The following is a 22,658-nucleotide window of genomic DNA, read 5'->3' as shown; positions in this document are numbered from 1 at the left end:
CCATGCCCTCAGGACACCTGACATTGTTCCATAGCAATGCTTGTCAGACTGGTCAACCGATCAGCTCCTGGAGCAACGGGCTGCTGGAAAGAGGTGGAGTCCACCAAAATTGAGCAGCAGGGTCCTTGATGAGAGAAGAGGAAGTGGGAGGATTTTTTTATTATTTTCTTCACGATGACTGTTCCTCCCAGGGAAGATGATTTGGGCTGTGAGATGTCTGCATTTCCCACACCTGGAAGGAGCTTGGATCATCCCCAACTTACCCATGACATGGGAAGGAATCCTGGGAGCAAGGCCAGGTGGGCACTGCCCCTCACATCTGGAGCCAGGTGACACTAGGGAGCCACAACAATCCCAAAGGGCTTGGAACAGCCCCAGGATTGAGCTGGGGATGCCAAGGTGAGAGCACCCTACTTCAAACTCCTTTTCAGGTACCTTTCCAACAGTTGTTATCCAAGGAGCTGACAGCACAGGGAAGGGAGCAGGAGACAACAATGATGCTCAACAGGATCTCACATTTATTACTGAGAAGTGATTAATGGTGAAAAGAAAGGCAATGCCCAGTCCTCATTCGCTTAACAAGAAACTGAAACATAGTCACTACACATTTTACAATTTTTCTTCCTTGGTTTGTTTTGGGCTTTTTATTGTCCAAAATTCATTTTCCTGTAAACAAGACAAGTTTTTACCACTGTTCTCAGCTTTCAAAAAATCAAATTCATCCAGACCTAATCTTTAAATCTATATAATGCACAAGAACAGAACATTTCTTAGGACTCCTAGTACTTGACTTTTGAGTAACAAAGGGTCAGAGAAAAATGAACCACCTTTAAGACATAACCTCGTGGACAGTTTTCTTTTCAATTCTTCTTAGGCCAAAACCCCGACTTCCTCATAGAATTCCTCCTCTTCTGGTCCAGGGAAAGAAAAAAAAAAAATAAAGTTACTCCACTCTGCATGGTGGATGTTATAATTCAGTGTTCCAAGTGCAAATATCGAAACCTGGGAAGGAGGCCCATTAGGGTGGAAGGAGGAGAAACAGTGGGATTTAAAAATTAGAGAAAAAAAAAATGCATATGCCACTTAAGGACTTGAAAATCCAAAACCATAGTAAAAAGACAAAACCAAAGTGTACGCTCTGAAATCACAACCAAAGCCAAAAGAAAGGGGACAGGTTTTACCTCTACTCTACCTAGAAGGGATTTTTTTGTTGTTGTTTTTGGTTTTTTTAGTCCTTGTGATATTCCAATACTTTTTTTTTTTAATTGGAAGTTTGTAAAAGTCTTTTTGAAGTCAAAGGAATTAAGAAAAAAAAGTCCTAATTCTCTCTGGGATACTCTTGCTCCTTTTCTCTCTCTGAAAGACAGCTGGGATGCAATCTCTGCTGCAATCTGTGCCGGAGGAATGGCCTTTTACTTGACACGGCCTTGGCGTTCCTGCAAAAAAAACAAAAACAAAAACAAAAAAAACAAACAAAAAACCAAACAAAAACAAAAAAACCAAAAACAAAAAAAACCACAAACAAACAAACAAACAAACAAAAAAAACAGATCATATTAACTGAGAGCAGTTTTATTCACCACTGTTACACATCAGCATTCCAAGATATGGTTCTCCCATGGAGCCTGTCCCATAGCCAGCAAAGTCAGGAAAAGAGCATTGTTCTTGTCAAAAGAAGTGCTGCCACTGCATCCAGTTATTGCAGAGATGTGACATTGCTGAGGTCAAACAGCTCCTCATTCTCCTTTTTTTCTCATCTCAGTTGATTCACCACCTACAGAGCTGCATCAAGCTCTGGGGATTCCAACATCAGAAGGATGTGGAGCTGCTGGAGGAAGTCCAGAGGAGACCACAGAAACAGAAATCTGTGGGCTGGAACCCCTCTGCTCTGGAGATAGGCTGGGGGTGTTCATCCAGGGAGACCTCTGAGGCCCCTTCTGGTGCCTAACGGGGCTCCAAGAAAGCTAGAGAGGGACTTTGAACAAGAGCCTGGAGGGACAGAACAAGGAGGAATAGCTTCCCACTGCCAGAGGGCAGGGTTAGGTGCGATCTTGGGAAGAAATTCTTCCCTGTGAGGCTGGTGAGGCTCTAGCACAGGGTGCCCAGAGAAGCTGTGGCTGCCTTATCCTTGTAAGTGTCCAAGGCCAGGTTGGACAGGGCTTGGAGCAGCCTGGTCTAGAAGAAAGTGTATCTGCATTGGAATGAGATGGTCTTTAAGGTCCCTTCCAACCCAAACCATTCCATGATTCTATGGAAAAACACCACTTGAACTCCCACGTAGGCATCAAAGTAGGCTGGAGCTCAAACCCCGGCAGCACTGACATCAGCCTTGGTCTGCAGGGACTGAAACAGTCCCAGCCCCCAGCATAAAACCTCCCTGATACCCCTGACACAACTTGATGGTATCTCGCTCAAAAAACAAGAACTTGACAGGAAGTTCCCACTGACTGCTGCTATCACCCCAGGTATTCCTCCAGCACTGCGGAAACACCCTGTCCAAACACCAGAACAAAGAGGCAGCACAGCACCAAATACCCCCAGACACCAAAGGCTGCCACCCCTCTCTGCTGTTCTCAGCACTCCGTACCCATCTCTTCTGACTTCTGTTTGGGTTTAACGGAGAAGCTCTCACAGAAGCAGGTCCAGGCTTCCCCAAAGGGTTATGAGGTGTTTGAAGTGTCATTCCCAGATCATAAGACACCAGCTCAGAAATGAAACCTGTCAGCGGCCAGAGGGCCCTGAGCTGATGCTTCTCCCTGGCTCTGCCTCTTCCCTGAAGACAGGCAGGTCCCTTGTAGCCTAGGCATGACATGCACTCCAGGGCTCCGGCTCCTGCAGAGTGAGTCCATCACCACCCAGCCAGTCCGAGAGGTGCCAAGTCCATCCCACTTTCACAGCAAAGCCGTACCTGCAGCAGGTACCCACAGGTACAGCAGGTTTTCCCTCTTCACTCAGAGAAGAGATGCTGTCAGGGCTCTGAACCCAGTGCTTTGGTTCAGCTCAGGATGTTTCCGTGCATGTCAGCTGCTCTGCCCGGAGTTGTATCACCTGAAATAAGGGCAGCAACAGAGTCCCCTGCCTGCTTCCCATGGTCCCATGCTAACTAACGTGCTGATGGGAGGTACCTTCCCATCTTGGCAGCTCACACAACCTCTGCAACAAGCACACAGGCTGCTACAGGAAACCCCATCCTTTGCCACTGCTGAATGTAGGGAGAGCCCATCCCCAAACAGTTTCAATCCTGGGACAACAGCATGTGCAGCCATCTATCCTTAGAAACCTTCCCAAAAAGGGAGGCCTGGCCTCCAGCTCAGAACACTACTACTGGCTTTGGCCTCTCAGCCACACACCCAAGGAGGCTTCACCTCCAATTCCTCTGCAGGACGCAGAGCAAGGCCAGCATGATCCTCTGCTGTCTTCTGGGGACAGGAATCAGATGAAGGCACACATTCTCATCAAGAACAGTTACCCAAATAAGTCAATTTAATTCCCCTTTTCCTGTAAGTCTGCCCAAGTCTGTTGCAGGTGCTTTCATTGCCAAAACACCACTACAGCACAGCAAAATCCAACTGCCAGGGTGGGAAGCGGAGCCAGGCCTGAACACAGAGCACAAGAAGCACCGCAGGGAGAGCCACAAATCCAAAGGAAGGTGCCAAGCCCTGCTCCTGGTTCAGCAGCCAGCATGTTACGATACACAGGGACAGATGGCAATGTCACATATCCCTTTGGGAAGCAGCTGCAACTGCTTAAGCTAATGTCACCACTTCGCAAATGCAGACATGGGATAAACTGGCTGCCATGTTCAATCATGCCCTGTGCATCTCCAGGGCCAGGTCTTGGGCTGGGACAGTGGCCAAGGTTCCTGCTGCACACATCACCCTGTTAGCTGAGCAGCTGGACCCCAAGCAATCACCTCTTCTTGCTGAGAAGATGATGCTGCTCCCAAGGCCTGTGTGCAGCTAATAAGGAGCCAACCCCAGGGAAAATCCCCCCTTAAATACCAGTGTGTCAGAACGGAGGCTAGAGCAGATGTCCCCCCATGTCGCCAAGCTAAGAGAGGGGATCAAAGTGAACATCTTTGCTTCAGACCTGCTGTAAACCAGGATTGGGGAAGGGGGTTTCCAAAGGTCTCCATTCCCCTTCAGTCAAGAGGCTGCCTCAAGGAACAAGACAGAGGGGAACGGAGGAAAGGTGGCTGGATATGGAAGGAGGTGGATCCCTGATCCAAAACCACAGAATCCAACTGGTTTGGATTAGAAGAGAGCTGAAATCTCATCTTGCCATGGGCAGGCACACTTTCCACTAGACCAGTTTCTTCCAGGCCCTGTCTAATCTGGATGGGGCAGCCACAGTTTCTCTGGGCATCCTGTGCCAGAGGCTCACCACACTCCCCGGGGAACAATCACTTCCCAATATCCCATCTGGCAGTGGGAAGCCATTCCCTGTGTCCTGTCCCTCCATTCCTTGTCCAAAGTCCCTCTTCAGCTGTCTTGGAGCCTCTTTGGGCATTAGAAGGGCCTCTGAGGTCCCTCTAGAGCCTTCTCTTCTCCAGGTGAACACCCACAGCTCTCCCAGCCTGGCTCCAGCCCTCAGAGCATCTCTGTGGCCTCCTCTGGACTTTCTCCAGCAGCTCCACATCCTTCTGATACTGGAATCCCCAGAGCTGAATGCAGCACTACATGCAAGATGTCATCTGAGTGGAGCAGAGGGATCCAAGACATCTTGTCCTTGGGGTGTTACAGTGAGCATTCAACCACCAGCCAGATCTACCAGAACACACAGCAAGGCTCAACCACATTGCAAACATTTGTCCTTCCTGGCTCATCCTCGTCCAAATCCACAGGCTATGTAACAGTGTGTCACAGCCCCCCCAGCTACGTGACAGTTCCAGAAGACAAAGTAGCATCTGCATGCACACACTGAGCTTTACTCTGGGATACAATCCCTGGAGATCAAAGGGATTCCATCAGGAAGTGTTTTATGCCCTTTGGCTGCACTTTCATTAAACTTGGGTCATATCTTATTGATCCATATGGGAGAAGCAAGAAGGACACCTGCTCAGACTCATCCGCATCCATCAAACCCCTCCAGGAACAGGAAGGGCAAGAGCAGCATGGCATGGGAATGGCTGATACGTGCCACAGCTCAAATCCTGTGCTGACACCAAGCTCACATAGGGCAAGTATGCAAACAGGAGCTCTCTCTGATCATACCACTCAAAGCGACTTCAGTCCTGTCACTACTGTCCGCAGGGGCTGCAGCCATGTCACAAGCCAGGTCCTGTTAACAGCAACTGAGCAATATGAGATCACCTTATATATTCACACTGCAGGGGAGCCAACAACAAAAGGATCAAGTGTTTGTACCTGACAAAATGACAATGAGAGACAACACTGCCCATTTGTTCAGAGGCTCTTACCTTGATTGACAACCAAGGTTCAGCATTAACACTCCCAGCAAAGGTAAGGATTTTATTGTTACACCACAGAGGGAAACAGCACACTAAGCCAAAGGAGGACCTGGAGAAGAAGCCAGGGCACAGCTCCCAGCTGCGCAGCACACAAACCCTAGTTTGTTGGGACCTGCCTGAGCTGCAGCACAGCCCAAAGCCCTTGGGCAGACCAGGCCAGGCACAGTCTAAGTTCGGCCTGAGAAAGTCCTCAAAGCAAAAGGCATCACTCACCCAGTGCCGGCCCACAGAGGAAAGAGCAGGCGATTCCTTCATTGGAGCACTGGAACTCCCAGTATCATTCCGCAAAAGGCTAAGACACCCAATCAGAAAATACTGAGCTGGACCCACAAGGATCATCAAGTCCAGCTCCTGGCCCTGCACAGGACACCGCAACAACCCCACCCTGTGTTAGAGAGCATTGTCCAAATGCTTCTGGAGCTCTGGCAGCCTTGGGGCCTGTGACCATTCCTGGAGAGCCTGTAATCAAACTCTGGCCTTGGTGTACACACACACACTCACTCACTGATCAAGCACCTCAACAGCCCCACTCAGCCTGTGGTGTTGCACTTTGCTGTTTGATGCAATCCCAGCCAAACAACCCAGCGGGATTTCCATATGCCTGTGTCTCCAAGGCAGACATCTTAGATCATTGTCTTAGAAATCAGGAGTTACTGCAGCCCGAGGCCCTCCCAGCAGGATCTGCTCAAGGAAGACACAGCACAAATGATGGATAATCCATCACTTGTATATTATGCTCCACAAGCAGTCTCAAGTCCCAGTGTTTACAAACCAAACATGACTTTTTCTGTTGACAGCATTAGAAAGCCATCAGGGTTAGAAAAAAAAGCTACATCCTAGTATAGAAAAGGGGATAAAAATCAGGTAGTGATCTTGTTATAGCCTGACACCTTCATCCTACCTCCCATTCACTTAATGGGGCTCAGCACTGAGGAAGACAGGAGATAATGCAAATAAAAGTGATTCTTTGTCATAGCAGGACAGGCCTTTTGTTCTACAGATCAAAATCTAACACAGCAAACCCAAATATCCACAGAACTCTAAACAGGGCAAACTCACATCACTGAACAAGCAGGAGCCAAGAAGAAATACAAGGCCTTGGACACCTAATTTCCATGTCAGAGCAACCAGTCTGGGACAAGAAGGGCATGAAGACAGCCAAGGCTTTTCCTCTACAGGAGAGTTTACACAAGGTGGTCCGAGCTATTGGATATCCTCAGGCACACTGCTGTTCCCCAGAATCTTTCCAGGCACCTTTTAAAACTGATATAATCAATTGCAATAACAAACCTCCTCCTGCTTAAACATCACATTTAATTGCCTGAATAAAGCAGCCCAATTCCCATAAACATTTATAATTACTCTCACATAGGGACTCTTGTCCCACAGGGCAGGAAACAGAATGGTGAAAAGCTGAGAACATGCATGAATATTTAGAGCAAAGGAGACAGAGCAAGCTGGGAGGATTCCCAGTGGCATTCCATGGGAGGACAACTTGGCTCACAACACAGTCTGGAACGGGACTGGCTGACTTTGGAGCACAAGCAAAATAACACAAGTCCTTTCCAGTCATTAGGAAGAAAGAAAATTCTCCTGCACTTCAACAACTAGGGAGATCTTTACTCTTCCCCATCACTACAAAGGAAATGCATTTCATTACTTTGGTTACCTTAAGCAATCACTCAGGCAAGAAGTCTTACCACAAGTGCCACAAAACTCTTCAGAAAAGGAAGGAACTCCACTTTAATGTTTCAAAATCTTCACTGCTGTAGAGTTAAAGCCTTGGCAGTACCCTCTGTCACACCATGCAGGTGTAATGCCAAGGACTGAAAACCCACAGAGCTTCAGTGGAATTTGTGGCTCCACATACTCATAAAACATCTAGAAAGAGGACTGACCAAGTTTACGGATTATATTAAGCTATTCAGAGTAATAAAAACAGCAGTTGACTAAGCAGACAACTTAGTCAGAAAAAGCTGCTGAACTTTACAGGTACACTTGGTCTACCTGGTTGAGAAAAATTAAACAATGCGTGTGCAGAAAATCCCTGCCCTAATTCCAAGATTACAGGTTCCAAACTGACCATTAACCATCAGAAACACAATCTGTAACTCCAGGAAATTGCCTACTCTGAAGAAAAGTAAATATCACCCTGAACAAAACATACCACTGTGCTGTTATACAAACCCAGACAGGATTTATCCTGAGCAGAGTGTAGCTTTGCTCCTCTCCACCTCCACAGGCATGGAGCAGAACGGGAAAAGGGCCAAAGAAAAATAGGGATGAGCAAGAGACAGAAGCATTTCCATCTGCAGAGCCACTGTGCTCTAATTCTCTGGCCTGGAAGACAGATGACGGGAAAGGCAGAGTAGGCACAGAGGAAACCATGAAATAATTGCTCACCACCTTTTCTTACACAAGGAAAAGGGGGAATCACGAGGCAGACTCAAAGCAAATCAAAATGACGCATTTCCTCACACAACACATAAATTAGCTGAAGAACTGTTGATCCTGTGGATGCAAAGGAGTTCATTGAGCTCTTGGACAGAAAAATCATTAACTGATAAAGACAAAGATACATCCTTGGGGTTATGTAAATTCCAAAGCCAACATAGTGTTCAAGGGAAAGAAAACCTTCAGAGATGAATATGTGCCTGTACTGTCCTCACAGGTGTTGGTCTCAACTGTTATTGCCAGCTGCACACAGGACTTTTTCTAAGTGGAAACAGCAGGGATACCCAAGCAACGTGTGCCGCTGTGCCCAGCGGACATGCAGCTCCTGCAGCCACGTGATGCACTTATACAGACTTTGATCTGACCCACTGCAGCTGTCCTGGTATTTGAGGCTTAAACACCACCTCCATCCCAAGTAAGACAGAAGAGACACTTCATGCTACCACCACTAAGAAAAGATGCTAAGAAAAAGACACAACAATATTCTTTATTGAGAATATTCTGTACTGTGAGGGGACAAGAGGCTATTTGCCTGCTTCTGTGAGCCAGGAAGAGCTGAATTCACAAGCTCACGTAGAAGAGACAACACTCCCTATAGCGTGTCCTGTCATTTTACAGCCACTTGAAAGGGAACAGCCACATTCACTGGAATAGAGTTTTGTATTTTTTTTTTTTTTCTCTCATATGAGTGTATCAAGAACATGGCTCTGGAATCAGCTGAACTCCAAATCAGGCTGCAACAGCTAAAAGGCTGATGACCAATATTTCTTGATTTCCTTAATTTTGAGATGATGATTTGGAATTTGGAAATTCTCTGAAGGTATTTTACAGATGGTACCACAAATAACAGAGCTGAGATAGAGAGAGCAGAGCCTTTCCTCACCGTGCATAGATACAAAGAAGGAAACTGAAGAGTGTGGTTTCCTTTCCCCCTAAGATTAGAAACAAAAGAAAAGAGTTTTAGGTAGATTTTATCTAAATCTTCCAAACTGGGATTACATTACAATAGCTCTGCAGTTAACCACACAAAAAAGCAATTCAGCATTGTTCTTTTAAGAAAAAAATAAATACTAATTATAAAGAATCAGGAATTTCCAAGTTCTTGCACAAACCCCAAGTGGTTCATTATTAACTGCTTAAACACTCTGTTATATGACTTATATGTCAATTAAAAAGGCTTATACTGGGCACTAGTCACTGGAAGGAGCTACAAAACTCTCTATCCTAGCCATCAGTTTGGGTAATGACCATCCTTGTTTAACTTCCCTAGGAACTGCTGTGGTAGAGCAGAGTGCTGGCACTGTTCTGGCTGCCAAGCCTCCAGTGGTTTGTACCACTAAAGAACTAATTATTAACTCACAAAGCCGTAAGAGAGGACAATTACTACCAGGTACAAACCAGAACCTGCAGGAAAATGAGAGGACTAATTGTGGTGAGAGCACAAACCAAGGAGCTTCATGAATCTGAAACAGAAGAAAACAGCTTCTTTCAGGCAAAAAGCTGGTGCAGAATTACAGTTTCAATAAGAACAAGGAAGGAACACTGTGCATGGAGCAATTCTTGATGGACTGCCCACAGAATAATGCACTTCAACTGTTTTCTTGGGATCCTAATCGGTTTTCAGCAATGTCTTGTGACCCACTGTACTTCTGCACTAGGGAAAAATCCAGGGAGCTGAACTAGACCATGCCCTGGTGGTTTCACTGAATGAAGCAGATGGCAAAGAGTTTTGCTTGGAACATAAGAACTTTTCCTGGGGAAGCAGCTGCTAATAGAATAACCTGAAACACATACCTGTCTAAGTAGCTCTTAACCTTGGTGCCAGCAAGTTATCCAGAACTCTTGGAGCAAAAAAAAAAAAACCAAAGCAACCCCTGCTGTTGACACCTTACACACTCCTTTCTACATTCCAAGCCCTCCACAGTGCTTCTAGGCAATTTGCCAGCGATACACATACAATTTATCACAGAATCACAGACTGGTTTGGGTTGGAAAGGACATGAAAGCCCACCCCATTCCACCCCCTGCCATGGACAGGAACACCTTCCACTAGACCAGGCAACTCCAAGCCCTGTCCAGCCTGGCCTTGGGCACTTCCAGGGATCCAGGCAGCCACAGCTGCTCTGGGTAACCCCTGTCAGGACCTCAACACCCTTACAGAAATTATTTCCTCCTTAATATCTAATCTAAATCTACCCTACTTCAGTTTAAGGTCATTCCCTCATCTTAATTCATCTGCTGAAGGGAAAAAAAATGTTTGTGTTTTTTTTTTTTTTTTTTTAATTTTGAAACATTAATTTGAAGTCATTAATATGTTCATAATCAATTCAATTAACATATTTATAAGAACAATTAATTCAGGGTATTCTGCAGCTCAGAGCTGAAATCATGCAGCCAAGATAATCTGGAGTGAGGGAACATGAAGCTTTGCCCACACCAAGAGGGCAAGAAGTAGGCTGGGAACAACTTCACAAGAATAGGGTGTGGAATAAACTCCCCATGGCTGACGCCATACCTCTAAGAGGTGTGAAACCCCATTGCAGATGGCCTGCACTCTCTGACTGGCCCAACACCAATCACAGTCCTTGAATCCTAGAATGGCCTGGGTTGGAAAGGACCTTATAAATCTTCTAGTTCCAACCCTCTGCCATGAACAGGGATAAAACAACTGAAAAAATTTAAACAGTGCATCTCATCAGGCCCTTAAACTAACATCAACAAGTCAACTTTAAATATTCTTTTTTAATATTAACATTACATTAAAATATTACTTTAAAGACTTCTAACACAACACTAGTAAGTGAGAGACAGGACTACAAGGCAAGTGCAAGTGGTTTGCTCTTCCACTGCTCTGATTCCACTTCAGTTGCAGTGAAAAGGCTCCTGTTTTAGGGTTGAGGAAACACAGCTCCCAGTCTCACAGCAGAAAACACCCACTAGAGCATCAGACAGATCTAAGTCTTCCCTCCAGTTTTCTCCTGTCTGTAGACACAGCTAGAATACAAGCAAAAATATCTGTGAGTGTTGTTAAAGGCTGGCTTAAAATTATCGTAAGCACAAAATATTCCTTACAAACAGCCAGCGCCAAGCCACTGGAATAAGCAGGATGGTTTGTTTCCTCCATTCCTGGGCAAACATACAAACATGGACACAGTCCTACAGGATTTAAACAGCCTGGAAATAAACTGAAACCATGTGCATTGCTGAACAGCACAGCAGAAATTCTGACTTGGTGTATCAATCAATTGATTTCACTATGGTCACGATTTGGAGCAGAAAACAGCAAATAGTCCTGGGATCACCGAATGAAAGGAACTGTGTGAGTGGAAGGAGTGTTCCCTTGCTGCCACAGAGAACAGATGGCTTTGCCTTGATATGGAATATCCAGGAATTGAATCTTCAAGTCAGAAATATTGTCCTGTGGAACATGCTAAAGCCAAAGCAAATGCAGTATTCTCCAGGACAACTCTAACAGCAGGAGGTAAGAGTGCTGGTCCACCCTATAGGGAATATTCTCTTCCTCCCCTCTGAGATTACAAATTGGGAAGAAGAAAAAAAGAGCTTTGTAAAATCCATCAGAAAGCATTCATGTATTCCAGTGACTGTGAAGTAGCCTGCCCATTTCAAACAGGCTCATACAACACCCCTCAGTTTTCCCTTAAATCACATGTTTTAAGGAGGCAGTGAGTGACACTTGCCAGTATTCCTTTAACCAGCAGACACCATCAGCTGAGGCACAAAGCAGCACAATTTCAGAAATAACAGAGCCAATCTGGCCAATCCCACCTCTGTGCTTTGAGGCTGATCCTCATCATGACAAACCCCACCAAAGCCCTTCCCATTCTGCACAGCTCAGTCTGACTCAACACTTAAAGTCCCAGCGCAAAGTGTCTCTTTTCAGCTGCAAACCTGACCACTAAGTCCTGTACTCTACACAGCACTGGTTTTCATGAGATAACCTTCCTAAAATCCCTGGAACCAGGGATAGCCAAATATCTCAAGCCTGGGCAGGCAGAAAGAATCAAAATAAACTTCCCTTGGGAGTTTTCCACTGATTGCGTTTCCACAAAACACACGCTGTCAACCTTTCACACCAAGCGATCATGATGGGAGACCTCTACACCAAGGTCACCGCAGCATTCCTAGAAATCCAAGTGCATGGCCATGGGACAGGGATTTGTGGTGTTGTTTTGGTTGTTTAAAGCAAAGATAAAATAATTCTTACAGGGAAGAAGCCAATGACAAGCTCTACCATAAAAGCAGCTATTCTGGGTTTCAAGACGGCTCTGGGCAGGATTGCACTGCGAGTGGCTTCACCATTTTGGGTCAGGAGACTATTCAAACCTTTTAAAACACTGGATTAGTAGAGCAAAGCAACACATGGAAAAGGAATGGGGATTAGCTTTAGAGGATGGGCACAGGCAACAGGAAAGGAAAAGAAAGAGGATTATTTCAGTGTTTTCAACACTGAACTTAACTACCCACCCCTCTCCCTTCACTGGACAATGGAAACAGCATAAACACTATACATTTTTCATATAACATCTTGGAGCTGCTTTAGTGGATTCTGAAAAAATGACTAACAGTGAGAAGTATATAAGAATATTCAAGAGTTTCCAGACTTTCACAAGAGATCATCCATCTGCTCAGGCAGCAAGCTGGAATCAAACTGCAAATGAGACAAAGATTTGGGCAAGTTGAAGCTGAGTGAAAAAACTGCAGCTTGGGAGAAGTTTGAAACAAGCCAAATCTTGAAACATTTAAGCTTCAAGGAACACCAACTGCAGAGCATCAACATCTCACACTGTAGGAGAAATAAAAGAGCTGGGAGCAATGAAATTTCCCCAGAACAAAAAGCAGGCAGAGCAGCGTTTTAACCTTCCAGTGCTTCAGTTCTGGTTCCTCATATCTTTTTTAAATTCAGGTGATTACTTGAGATGCTTCAAGCAGACAGAGCATGGTTTGGGTTTTTTGGCACCTCTACTGCCATGGCAGGAATCACTCCAAGAAAAAAGAAAACCTTCCTTCTGCAAAAATAACTGTTCCTCCAATGAAACCATGAAAGAGAAGTTACAGAAACCTTAACCACATTCCAGGCTGTGTCAGTGAGTGATTGAGGAGGTCAAACTGCTGCTGTAAGAATGACCAAGGCCCAGAGAGTCACCTCCTCTGTGCTGGATGTTACAGGGGCCCGGAGCATGAAACACAGGGTGAGTAAATAGCAAAAGAGCAAACATCGACTGTGTTTACACAACTCCCTTTTCTCCTCTGTGAATTCCAAAGACCTATGACTAAGTTCCTTTGCAGAGAAAGAGCGCTTTCCTAATCAACTGCTGCTGCATCCGCTAGAACATGGTTCAGAAAGGCAGCACTGGCACTCAGACGATCGCTGCTGCTTTTGACTCTCCACACCAGCACGTCTCAAGAAGCAGGGGAGGAGACTTCAAAATGCAACTGGGAAGATGAATAAAGACAGTTTACAGCTTTAAGAAAACTGCTAAGCCTCATTTCTAGTATATTCCTGATTTTTAGACTTTACGCAGCAAACATAGCAGCCTTCCAGAAGAGCCCATCGTTCTGTCTGCTTTTCCCAAAGCCTTCTCTCTTTTCCTCCTCCTTCTGCTTACCCATACCTAGTATTAACTCTTTTCAACCATCCATCCCTAACCTGTCCTTAAGGAGCATCTTCCCCCTTCCCCTGCCTTCTCCCACTATGCCAAGATCTGACTCTCTAACAATGCTAACTGTTGCTCCCTGAAGTCAGGTCTGGAGGGTATCACAGAATCCCATAATGATTTCAGTTGGAAAGCACCTTACAAACGATCCCGCTCCACCCCTTGCCATGGGCAAGCACACCTTCCACTAGACCAGGCAGCTCCAAGCCCCATCCAACCTGGTCTTGAACACTTCCACGGATGGGGCAGCCACAGCTTCTCAGGGCCAACCTGTACCAGAGCCTACTCACCCTCACAGGGAAGATAAAGGCTGGACAACAAGTGAAACAATTCTAGGAGGTGAAATCACACAAAACAATCAGGTCCTCACAAAATACCAGTTTACACCTTCACACCTTGCCATTTATTATTCCTCCCTTATAGACTTTCTCCAAGGACTGCAAGTGACCACATTTGTGCTTAAGTGTTATAATTTATACGTTGCTCCGTGTAAAATATATTTAAGAAATTTAAAAACTGCATTCACTGTCACAGTGAGCAGCTGCAGCTCCTGATTCTGTTCTTCAAGTCTTAGGTGAAAAATTCAACATTGCTCAAACTAAAGAGATCATCAGGAAACTTGGCAAACTCCCAGCCAGCTGTGCTAATGCTAATTTTTATAATTATAATTTTGATCAAACATAAGCCAGACCCACACTGAGGGGAAGGGCAGCCCCTGTTGACTTTACTACAGCTGAACCCAAGTAAGAGTCAAAGCCCACTGGTTCCTGAATTTGGGGCAGGATTTTCAATTAATGCATTGCTAAGGAGTAGATGATGACAGGAAGATTTGAGAGCAGCTGCAAGGTAAGTTGGGAGCTCAGCTCATGTACCACACTGCTGGCAGTGCCATGCAGGTGACAGCCCACCACGGCCCCGAACAGAGCAACGAGAAACACAGCGATCGTGTCCATAGGACAAGCAGTCACAGACTTCAATCGCAGTGAGGGAGATTTAGGTTGGGCATTAGACAAAGCCTCCTTACAGAAAGGATAATTAAGGAGAGGGCTAGATTGCCTGGAGAGGGACAGGAACTGTTGTTTCTGGAGGTTTTACAAGTGGAGGGAGACATTGTCATGCTCACCCCACTGTGGCCAGGGGGTGGATTAGCAGCCATTCTAAGACCCGGCTTGGGTTTCTAACAACTTCCCAAATGCCTTGCTAGTCTCCAACTTCAAACTGCTCCGATCCAAGAGCTGATAATGGTAGAGAAATGCATTTTGTTTACATCACAGCACTCGGCAAAGGCTGAGATTCAGCATAACCAACACACAGTCAATCACAGGCAGGGACTGGGCAAGGCTTCTCACCCTGCTCTGCCAAGTGCTGGCACCCATTTCATAGACTCATGGAAGAGTTTAGATTGGAAGGGGTGTTAAAGATCATCTAATTCTGACTCCCTGCCATGGGCAGGGACACCTTCTGCTAGACCAGGCAGCTCCAAGCCCCATCCAGCCTGGCCTTGGGCACTTCCAGAGATCCAGGGGCAGCCACAGCTTCTCTGGGCAACCTGTGCCAGGGCCTCACTACCCTCACAGGGAACAATCTTCTCCTACTATCCAATCGAAACCTATTCTGTCAATTTAAAACCATTCCCCCTTGTCCTGTCTCTCCAGGCCCTTGTAAGTAGTCTCACTTAATCTTTCCTGTGGGTTTCCATCAGGCACTAGAAGGCCACAATTAGGTCACTCCAAAGCCTTCTCTTCTCCTGGCTGAACAATCCCAATTCTCTCAGTCCTTCCTCACAGGAGAGGTGCTCAATCCCTCTAATCACCTTGGTGGCTTCTCTGGACATACTCCTCCCCAAAGATGGGCTACTAGTTGGGTGTGGGTTCCAGGTACAAGGAGGCAGATAGCCAAAAGGCAGACTAATGCCCGTAAGTCCACACCCCAGAGTTTGTCCAGTGCAAGGCAGTGCCCACCACCTCTTGCCCCGCAGAACTCAGACAAGACACACAAACATGTTACCTTTTTAACATTTTCCTCCTCCTCTTGGCGTTTCTCATAGTGTGAGAAGTCATCAAAGATGGAGGTGGTGTGCTTGTAGGTGGCAATAATTTTCAACACCTGCTTAGCCTTTTCCAGAGGCACCTCCTGAGTGTCCCTGGAGTTGGTCACTGGTTTATTCTCGTTGTTCTCTAGGCGGATGTGTCGCAGCTGGCTGTTGGGAACGTCCTTCACAAAAATCCACCTGACATCAAAACGTCCCTTCCATTTGTCCTGGGACCACACACCTGCACAGGTGTTATAGTCCACAGCAGATTTCATTTCTGCTACGCCGCAGAAGTGACCACTACCGTTGACACTGAACAGTAAGTATACAGGGCCCTTCCCATTCATGGAGCGATAAGCTGCATCTAGTCTCTTGTTGCCATGCTCTGTACTGCACCAGATGTTGTATTTAATGGAACGGTGGATATCGTCCTCAGAGTAACTCTTAATGATGAAAACCCGCCCATGCTTTGGGTTCCAGTCAAAATCCTTGGGGTTGTAATTGTTGACAGATCTCAACTTCTCCAAGACTGGGTGTGGCTCAGAAGGAGAACCAGAACTGGCCTGAGCCTGTCCCACTCCATTACCATCCACTCCATTTTGGCCGAAGCCGTTGCCACGATTCCGAGGGGCGACCCAGCGGGTGGGCTGCGCTGGTGGCACAGGCAGTGGGGCTGGCAGTGGCAGTGCCTGCGGCTGCTGCCCACTTGGAGCCTGGGTCACCGGTGGGCTACTACTGATCTGCTGGCCCACAGGCTGCGGAGACACCTGTGGTGGCTGCTGAGCAAGATTCTGGACCAAGGCTTGTGAAGGGGCTTTTGCCACTGGCCCTTTGTTATCCCAAGTTCCAATATCCATATTATGTTTTATGGGAGGAGGTGGAAGACTTGGCCCTGCAACGCCATTCTTGGTCTTCAGCTTGGGCTGCTGCTTGGCGGGTTTGCTGGCAATGTCAGCCCAAGAGGTCGGCTTTGGTGGTGCAATCGTCGCTGGAGGCAAACTGTTTGACGTCACAATGTTACTGGTGATAGAGCCGCTCCCCACGGCTGAGCCCACGACTTTTGGGACACTGCTCACCACGTCCGTGCTGCCCAGCTTGAGGGCTGCCATGCCCTGGTCAATGGTATTCATGCCAGGAGCCTTGTTCAGGGTCTCGTTGGCAAAGGCTGACTGCCCATCAATCATGGCCCCTCCCAGTGAGCTGGGAGCATAGGCGTAGTTGCTGCTGTAGCCAGAGCTTTGAGTGGATTGTCCCTGAGAATTGTTATTCCCCCAAGCCGAAAAGTCAATTCCACTTGGAAAGAAGTTAAAGCCGTGCTGCCCAAGGAATGGAGTACTGCCAAGGGTCCCTGGCTGCCCGAACATGGCATCGGGGAGGAAGTGAGGCTCCCCGTTGCTCAGCTGTCCATATGAAGTCAGGTAGGGCATGGGGGGGTCTCCCCCTGTGGACCAGGCAGCTTCGCCTAAGGAGTAGGAGAATCCAATGGAGGGACTGAAGTAGCTTGGTAAGTAGGAATCAGACATTGCAGTGTATGCATTATTCTGAAAGAAAACCACAAAAACATAAGCACTGAATTGTTAGAAGGAGTTGAACCAATTTTAAGGGACCAGGAGTAAAAGCAGCTTAGACTTCCCATGCCCTACTCCTCCCTACTTTAGGGCTGGGCAGATAAATAGGCCCAGCCTTGAACACCTCCTTTGTCAGAAGGGCTCTAAAACCTGTTCCATTGCCAGAAAGGTTAAAGACAAAGCTTCCCATGCCAAGAGGGGAGTGTGTGGTGTTTGTGACATACACTGGACACTGAGCTTACTGCTCAGGCTATAAATCCAGTATCTTGCATCCAAGTATCATCTTCTGCTAGTAGCTACTTCCAGCAAGGGTTTTTCCTGCTTGTGTAACATACTTAACCCTTATTAGGGTGTTCCAGGGAGGACCTGGGGAAAGAATGCAGAGAGATGGGGAATAAGAAAGAAAAGGATTCAGTGGAAACACGCTGTGAAAATCACGAGTGTCCCTGATTGCTTTCCTTAAACTTACTAGCCATGAAAACAGCTTTATTCCTACAATTTAAAGTTCCATACTTCACAATATTCCAAGCAATTGCAAACAAACAGGGACTTAAAGCCTACTTCTCAAAACACGAACTCCTCCAGTGCTGTGGGCACACACTGAAAATGGGAAATAATCAACAGAAGCCTTTTGCAGCACAGTGACAGCACCAGCACAAACAGGTTTCAAATCCAGAAGTCAAAAAAAAACCCATCTCCATGCCTTGATCTCCCTTTTAACATCCAAGTAGTCTTTAGGTTACAAAAAACAAATGCCTAATTTGACAATTAGGGAAGTCACACATCCCCAAGATTTGCTTACATGAAAAACATCTGTCATTCCCCATTCAAACCCAGGTCCCCTCTGGGGAGTGGTTACAGTCCTGCTAATGGATATCATCCTGAGTAATTTGAACCTGTGAGCAGTGGCCTCGAGCTGCCCAGCCCCTAACAAACTAGCCCAGTACAGATGAGATCAAAGGTACGTGCAGTTCCCAACTAAAAGCTTGGCTTGCAGCAGGCTCTGCTCCATTTTTCGTTGAATCACATACTCACGTGCCAAGCGCAGCTCCCAGAGGATTTTATGCCATGCTGAAATCCAGAGAGTCTCTCAAGATGGCTCTGGCACTCTCCAGAAATAGCTGATTTGCCATTCTACCTTCTACTTACAGGAAAGCAACAGGTTTGGGGCTAACCAAGCCCCAGCTTTACAGAAATTAATAGGAATTATTTAACACCATGTGTTCAGAGACTGCCTGAAAACTCAGAGATGCTCTCTTCAACCTTTGATTTCAAAAAGGTCTCCCAAAAGCAAATCAGTAAAAAAACCGCACTCTCATCCAGGGTTTTACTAACTGAGGAACTCCATCCTGCTAAACCCAGGACTCAATACATTCAAAAGCACCAACACTGACACTAACTTGTAAGGCAAATGAAACTTAAAACTTCCTATTACTATTTTGAGCCAGCAAAGTCACTTCAAAAGTGTATCGCCTCAATGGTAAGAGTAACATTTTGTCTCCTGAACTCAGCTTTAAAGAAACAGGAACATGCTGGCCCATCCCTAAATCTGAGGCAGAGCCATTTTCTCTCCACAGGAGCACTCAAAGCACATCACTGCCAGTTAAAAAAAAAAAAACTTTCTGCTTGTCACCTCAAAAATCTTTTACCACTTGTCAATTATGTTCAGCTTTGAGATATCTAACACAAGGTGTATTAAGTTATGACCTGCAGAATACTAAGCACCTGCATACAGGTAGTAAGAAGGGAGCAGAACAGTTCAAGAGTTGAGCACAAGAAGCTCAGAGCAGATTTGGGACACAGTCACTGCTGTTCTCCACATGAACATCTCCAACACTGCTTTGTTATCAAATATGGCATCTTGCTCTGCTCCCCTGCCCTCGCACAACTGACACACTTGCTGATTACCATGCAAATAAAACTCTAGCAGCTTCTCATTCTCTCCATGACTAAGACTCTTTGCACAGTTATTTCCTCAAATTCACTGTTCCTCTTCACCTCAGACCAAGATTCTCAGTGAGCCTTGCTGTCGAGCATTTGGTTTTTAAAGGGTTAAAAAATCATTTACTGTGTATCTGAGCTTTAAAATACACAGTAACCTCGTGGGAACTAACAAGTAAGAGTCACGCCTGAAAGAGCAGGTGGGGAATAAGGAGCAGTGAGACTTTACAACATGGTTACCCCACGGGTGCATAGAGAGCTCAAGAAGCAACTCCAAAACTCATTTAATTCAATTATTCAGAGCAGTTTCTCTTACTCCCTTTCCCATCTCCACCAAAGAGGGGTACCCTTGGATACCTATGCATTTTTGCCTCCCTCCAGACCGAGCTCTGGAGGTTTTGGGCTCTACACAGCACAACAAGGAACTGAGAGTCACTCAAAAGTTCCACTCCAAGTTAACTTGGTGGTTTCACCTTGCTCCAGCTCAGTTTCTGCCTCCTGGGGCACATTTCAACCACTTCCTTATTTTTAAAATGAATTTTTACCAGCCTGAGACACACTGAAATAAATTAAAGATCCAGAAATGCTTCATCAAAACATGTAAAATACTGTGTTGCTTCAAAATTATAGTAAACCTTTTTGTGTTTAGGAAACTTAAATAAAACTGCAAGTTTGTATGAAATACATCCATATTCAGAAAGAAGCTGGGAATTAGGGATGTTGATAGCTGAGACAGAAAAAATCAGCATTGAACGATAGCTACTAGGAAAATAGCTGCTTTTATTCAAGACTTGAGAAAGCAATAATGTTCTCTCACCCTATGAAGGCTCAATTTAGGCTTGTAACTTTTCAGGGGTTTGAATGCAGTGAGTTGTCTTGATGGACAGGCTGAATTCTGAAGATTATGAACAGCTGACAGACAAAGAATACTTATCCTCAGATCTTTAGCACAAACTAGGAAAATGCTTGCTGAAATTTAACTGAGACAGTAATCTGTTCCTGTGTTCCAATAAAACATGCATCGTGTTTACATGAAATAAATAATGTACTGACTAGTAAAAATATGCAAAAATACAATAAGGGGAAACCAGAACAGCTTATTTTTACTGATCACAACTGGAAAGAGAAGCCAAGAGAATACCTGACTGCTCCAGTGCTATTACAGATGTTTATCTATAAACAGTTGTACATCAGCTGAACTCCATCTGTTCTGTGTCATTCCCTGCAGCTCATTAAGGAAAACAAACAAACACCAGTTAACAGTGGTGTTACTCTAAGAGAAAGTGAAGAGGAAAAGTAGCTGCAAGTTTGACTTCCAGGATCTGGTCACAAAACTCCAAAACTCTATGGCTCAACTTGTAATTGAAGTTCTCAGAAAGTCTCAACACTTGTATCACATGTGGGCTCTGGGTTCGTTTGGGTTTTTTTTGCTTTTTTTTTTTTTTTTTTTTTTTTTTTTGGTGAAAAACAAGAGAAACCCCCCTGACTGGCATCATCACTTGACTTAGTGTTGAGGTAAGAAGGTTGATCTGATCCTCTAAAAGTCAGCAATAGTCTTCTGTGAAGCAACTTCACAACCCAACTCAGCACATTTCTCTAGTGTAAAGAACCAGAAACCAATATAGGCAGAACGCTAAAACTGAAAGAGCAGAAATGGTGACTTTGAGACAGTCACGTTGAAAAAAAAGAGCTGGACACCAACTCTAGGAAGCTCTCACAGCCTCAGAAAGTTGCTAAAAACCTTCCTACCTCACCCACCACAATCTAAGGGCAGTCAATGCTTTCTACCAGCAGAAATGCAGGTATAGGATAGAACATAAGGCAGCTAGCAAACATCAAAATGCAATCAGTAGAGATGGGGAACATACAAGGAGGCCAAACTTCCCTCCCTTGGAGCAGCAGGAAACTTTGCTGCTCTTGGTGCTCCTGCCTGCAGCAAGTACTCACCGGGCGGGCCTGGGGACTCAGGTAGGGCTCAAAATCATCATCATTCAACCCATCTTTCTGGTGCACAGAGCCGTTTTGCACTGAGAAAAGATATGTAACGTTAGAAAAACTTATGCAATAAGCTCCCATTATTATCAGCTTAAAGTATTTAAAGCCAAACCCTAGAATGTAATGAACTTTTATCAATTCTAATACACCACGCTCAGCCCACGGCACACAGACACTTTCCCACCGCACAGGCATCACCTGCAAACTATCCCTAGCCCAGCAGCCAGGCCTGGTCGCAGGGTTTATTTCCCTCCCGGCAGGTTTTAGGAAGACCCCCCGCTCTCGCGGCTGCGGGATCCTCCCGCTCCCAGCCAGGCCCGCGCGGCCCCCCGGCATCTCACCTTTGTTGCCTTGGCCCTTGGGTCTCTGGCGCGACAGCAGCGACGTGGGAAGAGAAAAAGGGAAAGCGGTGAGTCAGAGGAACAGACCCGGCTCGCATGGGGATACAGACCCGGCCCAGAGAGGGGAGGACAGAACTGGGGTGGGTAAACAGACCCGTCGCGGCGGGGGAAGCCAAGGCCCGGCAGGGATAGACCCGGCCCGGCAGGGTCGAGCCCCGAGGGGACAGGCCCGGCCCGGCCGCATCACAATGGAGCGCGGCCCTGCGACGGGAGAGGAACGAGGCCGCAGCCGCCGCCCGGCCCGGCCCGGGGCGCAACCCCTATTAGGCCCAGAGCCGCGGCCGCGCCCAGCAGGGCCGTGCCGGTATCGGCGCGGGGTGGGGGGAGTCCTACCTGCTCCAGGAGGCTGCTAGCCGACATGGCTCCGCGGCGGGGCTGCAGGCGGGGCGGGGCGGGGCGGGAGGCGGCGGCGCTTTGTCCGGGCCCGGCGGGCTCGGGGCGGCCCTGGCGGACTCGGGGCGGCCGCCGGCGGGGCGGGGGGACGCTCTATCCCACCATCTCCACCCCACCCCCCCCCGGCCGCGCGTCTCTATGGCCCGGGCCCGCCGCCTCGCGCTCCCCCCGCCCGGTCACGCGGCACCGCGCGCGCCCAGGCACAATGGCGGGAAATGATGGGGGAAAAGAGGCGGGGGGTGGTGGGGTGGCTAGGGTTAGGGGCGCAGTGCATGCCGGGACGGCGGAGGACCGGAGCGGGCCGGGGAGCAGCGCCCCCATTCGGCTGGAAGTGGGAGACCTCTTAAAGGGCCAGGTGGCCTCGCTGAGGTTTTAAGGCAAAAAATGGCAAATTCGTGCCCGGCTGCGGGCTCAGCCCAACCTCATCCTGTCGCGCCGCGACATTTTAGCTCCCCCCGTCCCCACTCCAGCACTCCAGGGTACAGAGGACCCAGGGAACATCGCAGTCTTTTGGGACCCCCACACAGTTCAAAGGGGCTACCTGGGTGTTGGGTGGGTGTACAGCGATCAGGGAGCCCAGAGTCGCCCCACTTTCTGGCCAGGAGACACGAACAGCTCCAGCTGACAGGATCTGCTGTATGCCTGGATTGGGAAAGGGGGTCCCCAAAAGATCCCCATTCCCCTTCAGTCAAGGACCTGAGGAAGCCAGCGGATATGGAAGGAGGTGGA

At 47.1% G+C, this 22,658-nt stretch overlaps 1 protein-coding gene across 4 annotated transcripts; it reads right to left on the bottom strand.

The window, feature by feature from the left end:
• Window positions 1–495: 495 nt before the first annotated feature.
• YTHDF2 (YTH N6-methyladenosine RNA binding protein F2) lies at window positions 496–22,132 on the bottom strand. 4 transcript variants are annotated; one of them, XM_053964520.1, is made up of 6 exons: window positions 21,870–22,132; window positions 21,477–21,501; window positions 21,088–21,167; window positions 15,607–17,172; window positions 9,323–9,387; window positions 8,381–8,856 (listed from the first exon to the last, which is right to left on the bottom strand). In XM_053964520.1, the coding sequence occupies exons 1-6, from the start codon at window positions 21,894–21,896 to the stop codon at window positions 8,532–8,534; spliced, it is 2,088 nt and encodes a 695-aa protein (XP_053820495.1). In that variant the 5' UTR covers window positions 21,897–22,132; the 3' UTR covers window positions 8,381–8,531. The 4 variants fall into 4 exon arrangements, with proteins under 4 accessions (XP_053820498.1, XP_053820495.1, XP_053820497.1 ...); XM_053964522.1 differs by having other exon boundaries at window positions 8,737–8,856; window positions 9,312–9,387; window positions 21,870–22,124; XM_053964523.1 differs by lacking the exons at window positions 8,381–8,856; window positions 9,323–9,387 and adding an exon at window positions 496–1,436 and having other exon boundaries at window positions 21,870–22,118.
• Between the last annotated feature and the right edge of the window lie 526 nt (window positions 22,133–22,658).

This window comes from Vidua chalybeata, chromosome 25 (genome assembly GCF_026979565.1).
Source record: "Vidua chalybeata isolate OUT-0048 chromosome 25, bVidCha1 merged haplotype, whole genome shotgun sequence".
NCBI classification, from domain to species: domain Eukaryota; kingdom Metazoa; phylum Chordata; class Aves; order Passeriformes; family Viduidae; genus Vidua; species Vidua chalybeata.
This window is presented reverse-complemented; position numbering and strand designations above follow the sequence as displayed.

Coding starts and splice junctions, on each gene's coding strand:
- YTHDF2 (XM_053964520.1), bottom strand. CDS start 21,896: ATGTCGGCTAGCAGCCTCCTGGAGCAG. Junction 21,502..21,869: donor CTAGCAGCCTCCTGGAGCAG/GTAGGACTCCCC, acceptor CTGTCGCGCCAG/AGACCCAAGGGCCAAGGCAA. Junction 17,173..21,087: donor TGAGTCCCCAGGCCCGCCCG/GTGAGTACTTGC, acceptor GTTTTCTTTCAG/AATAATGCATACACTGCAAT.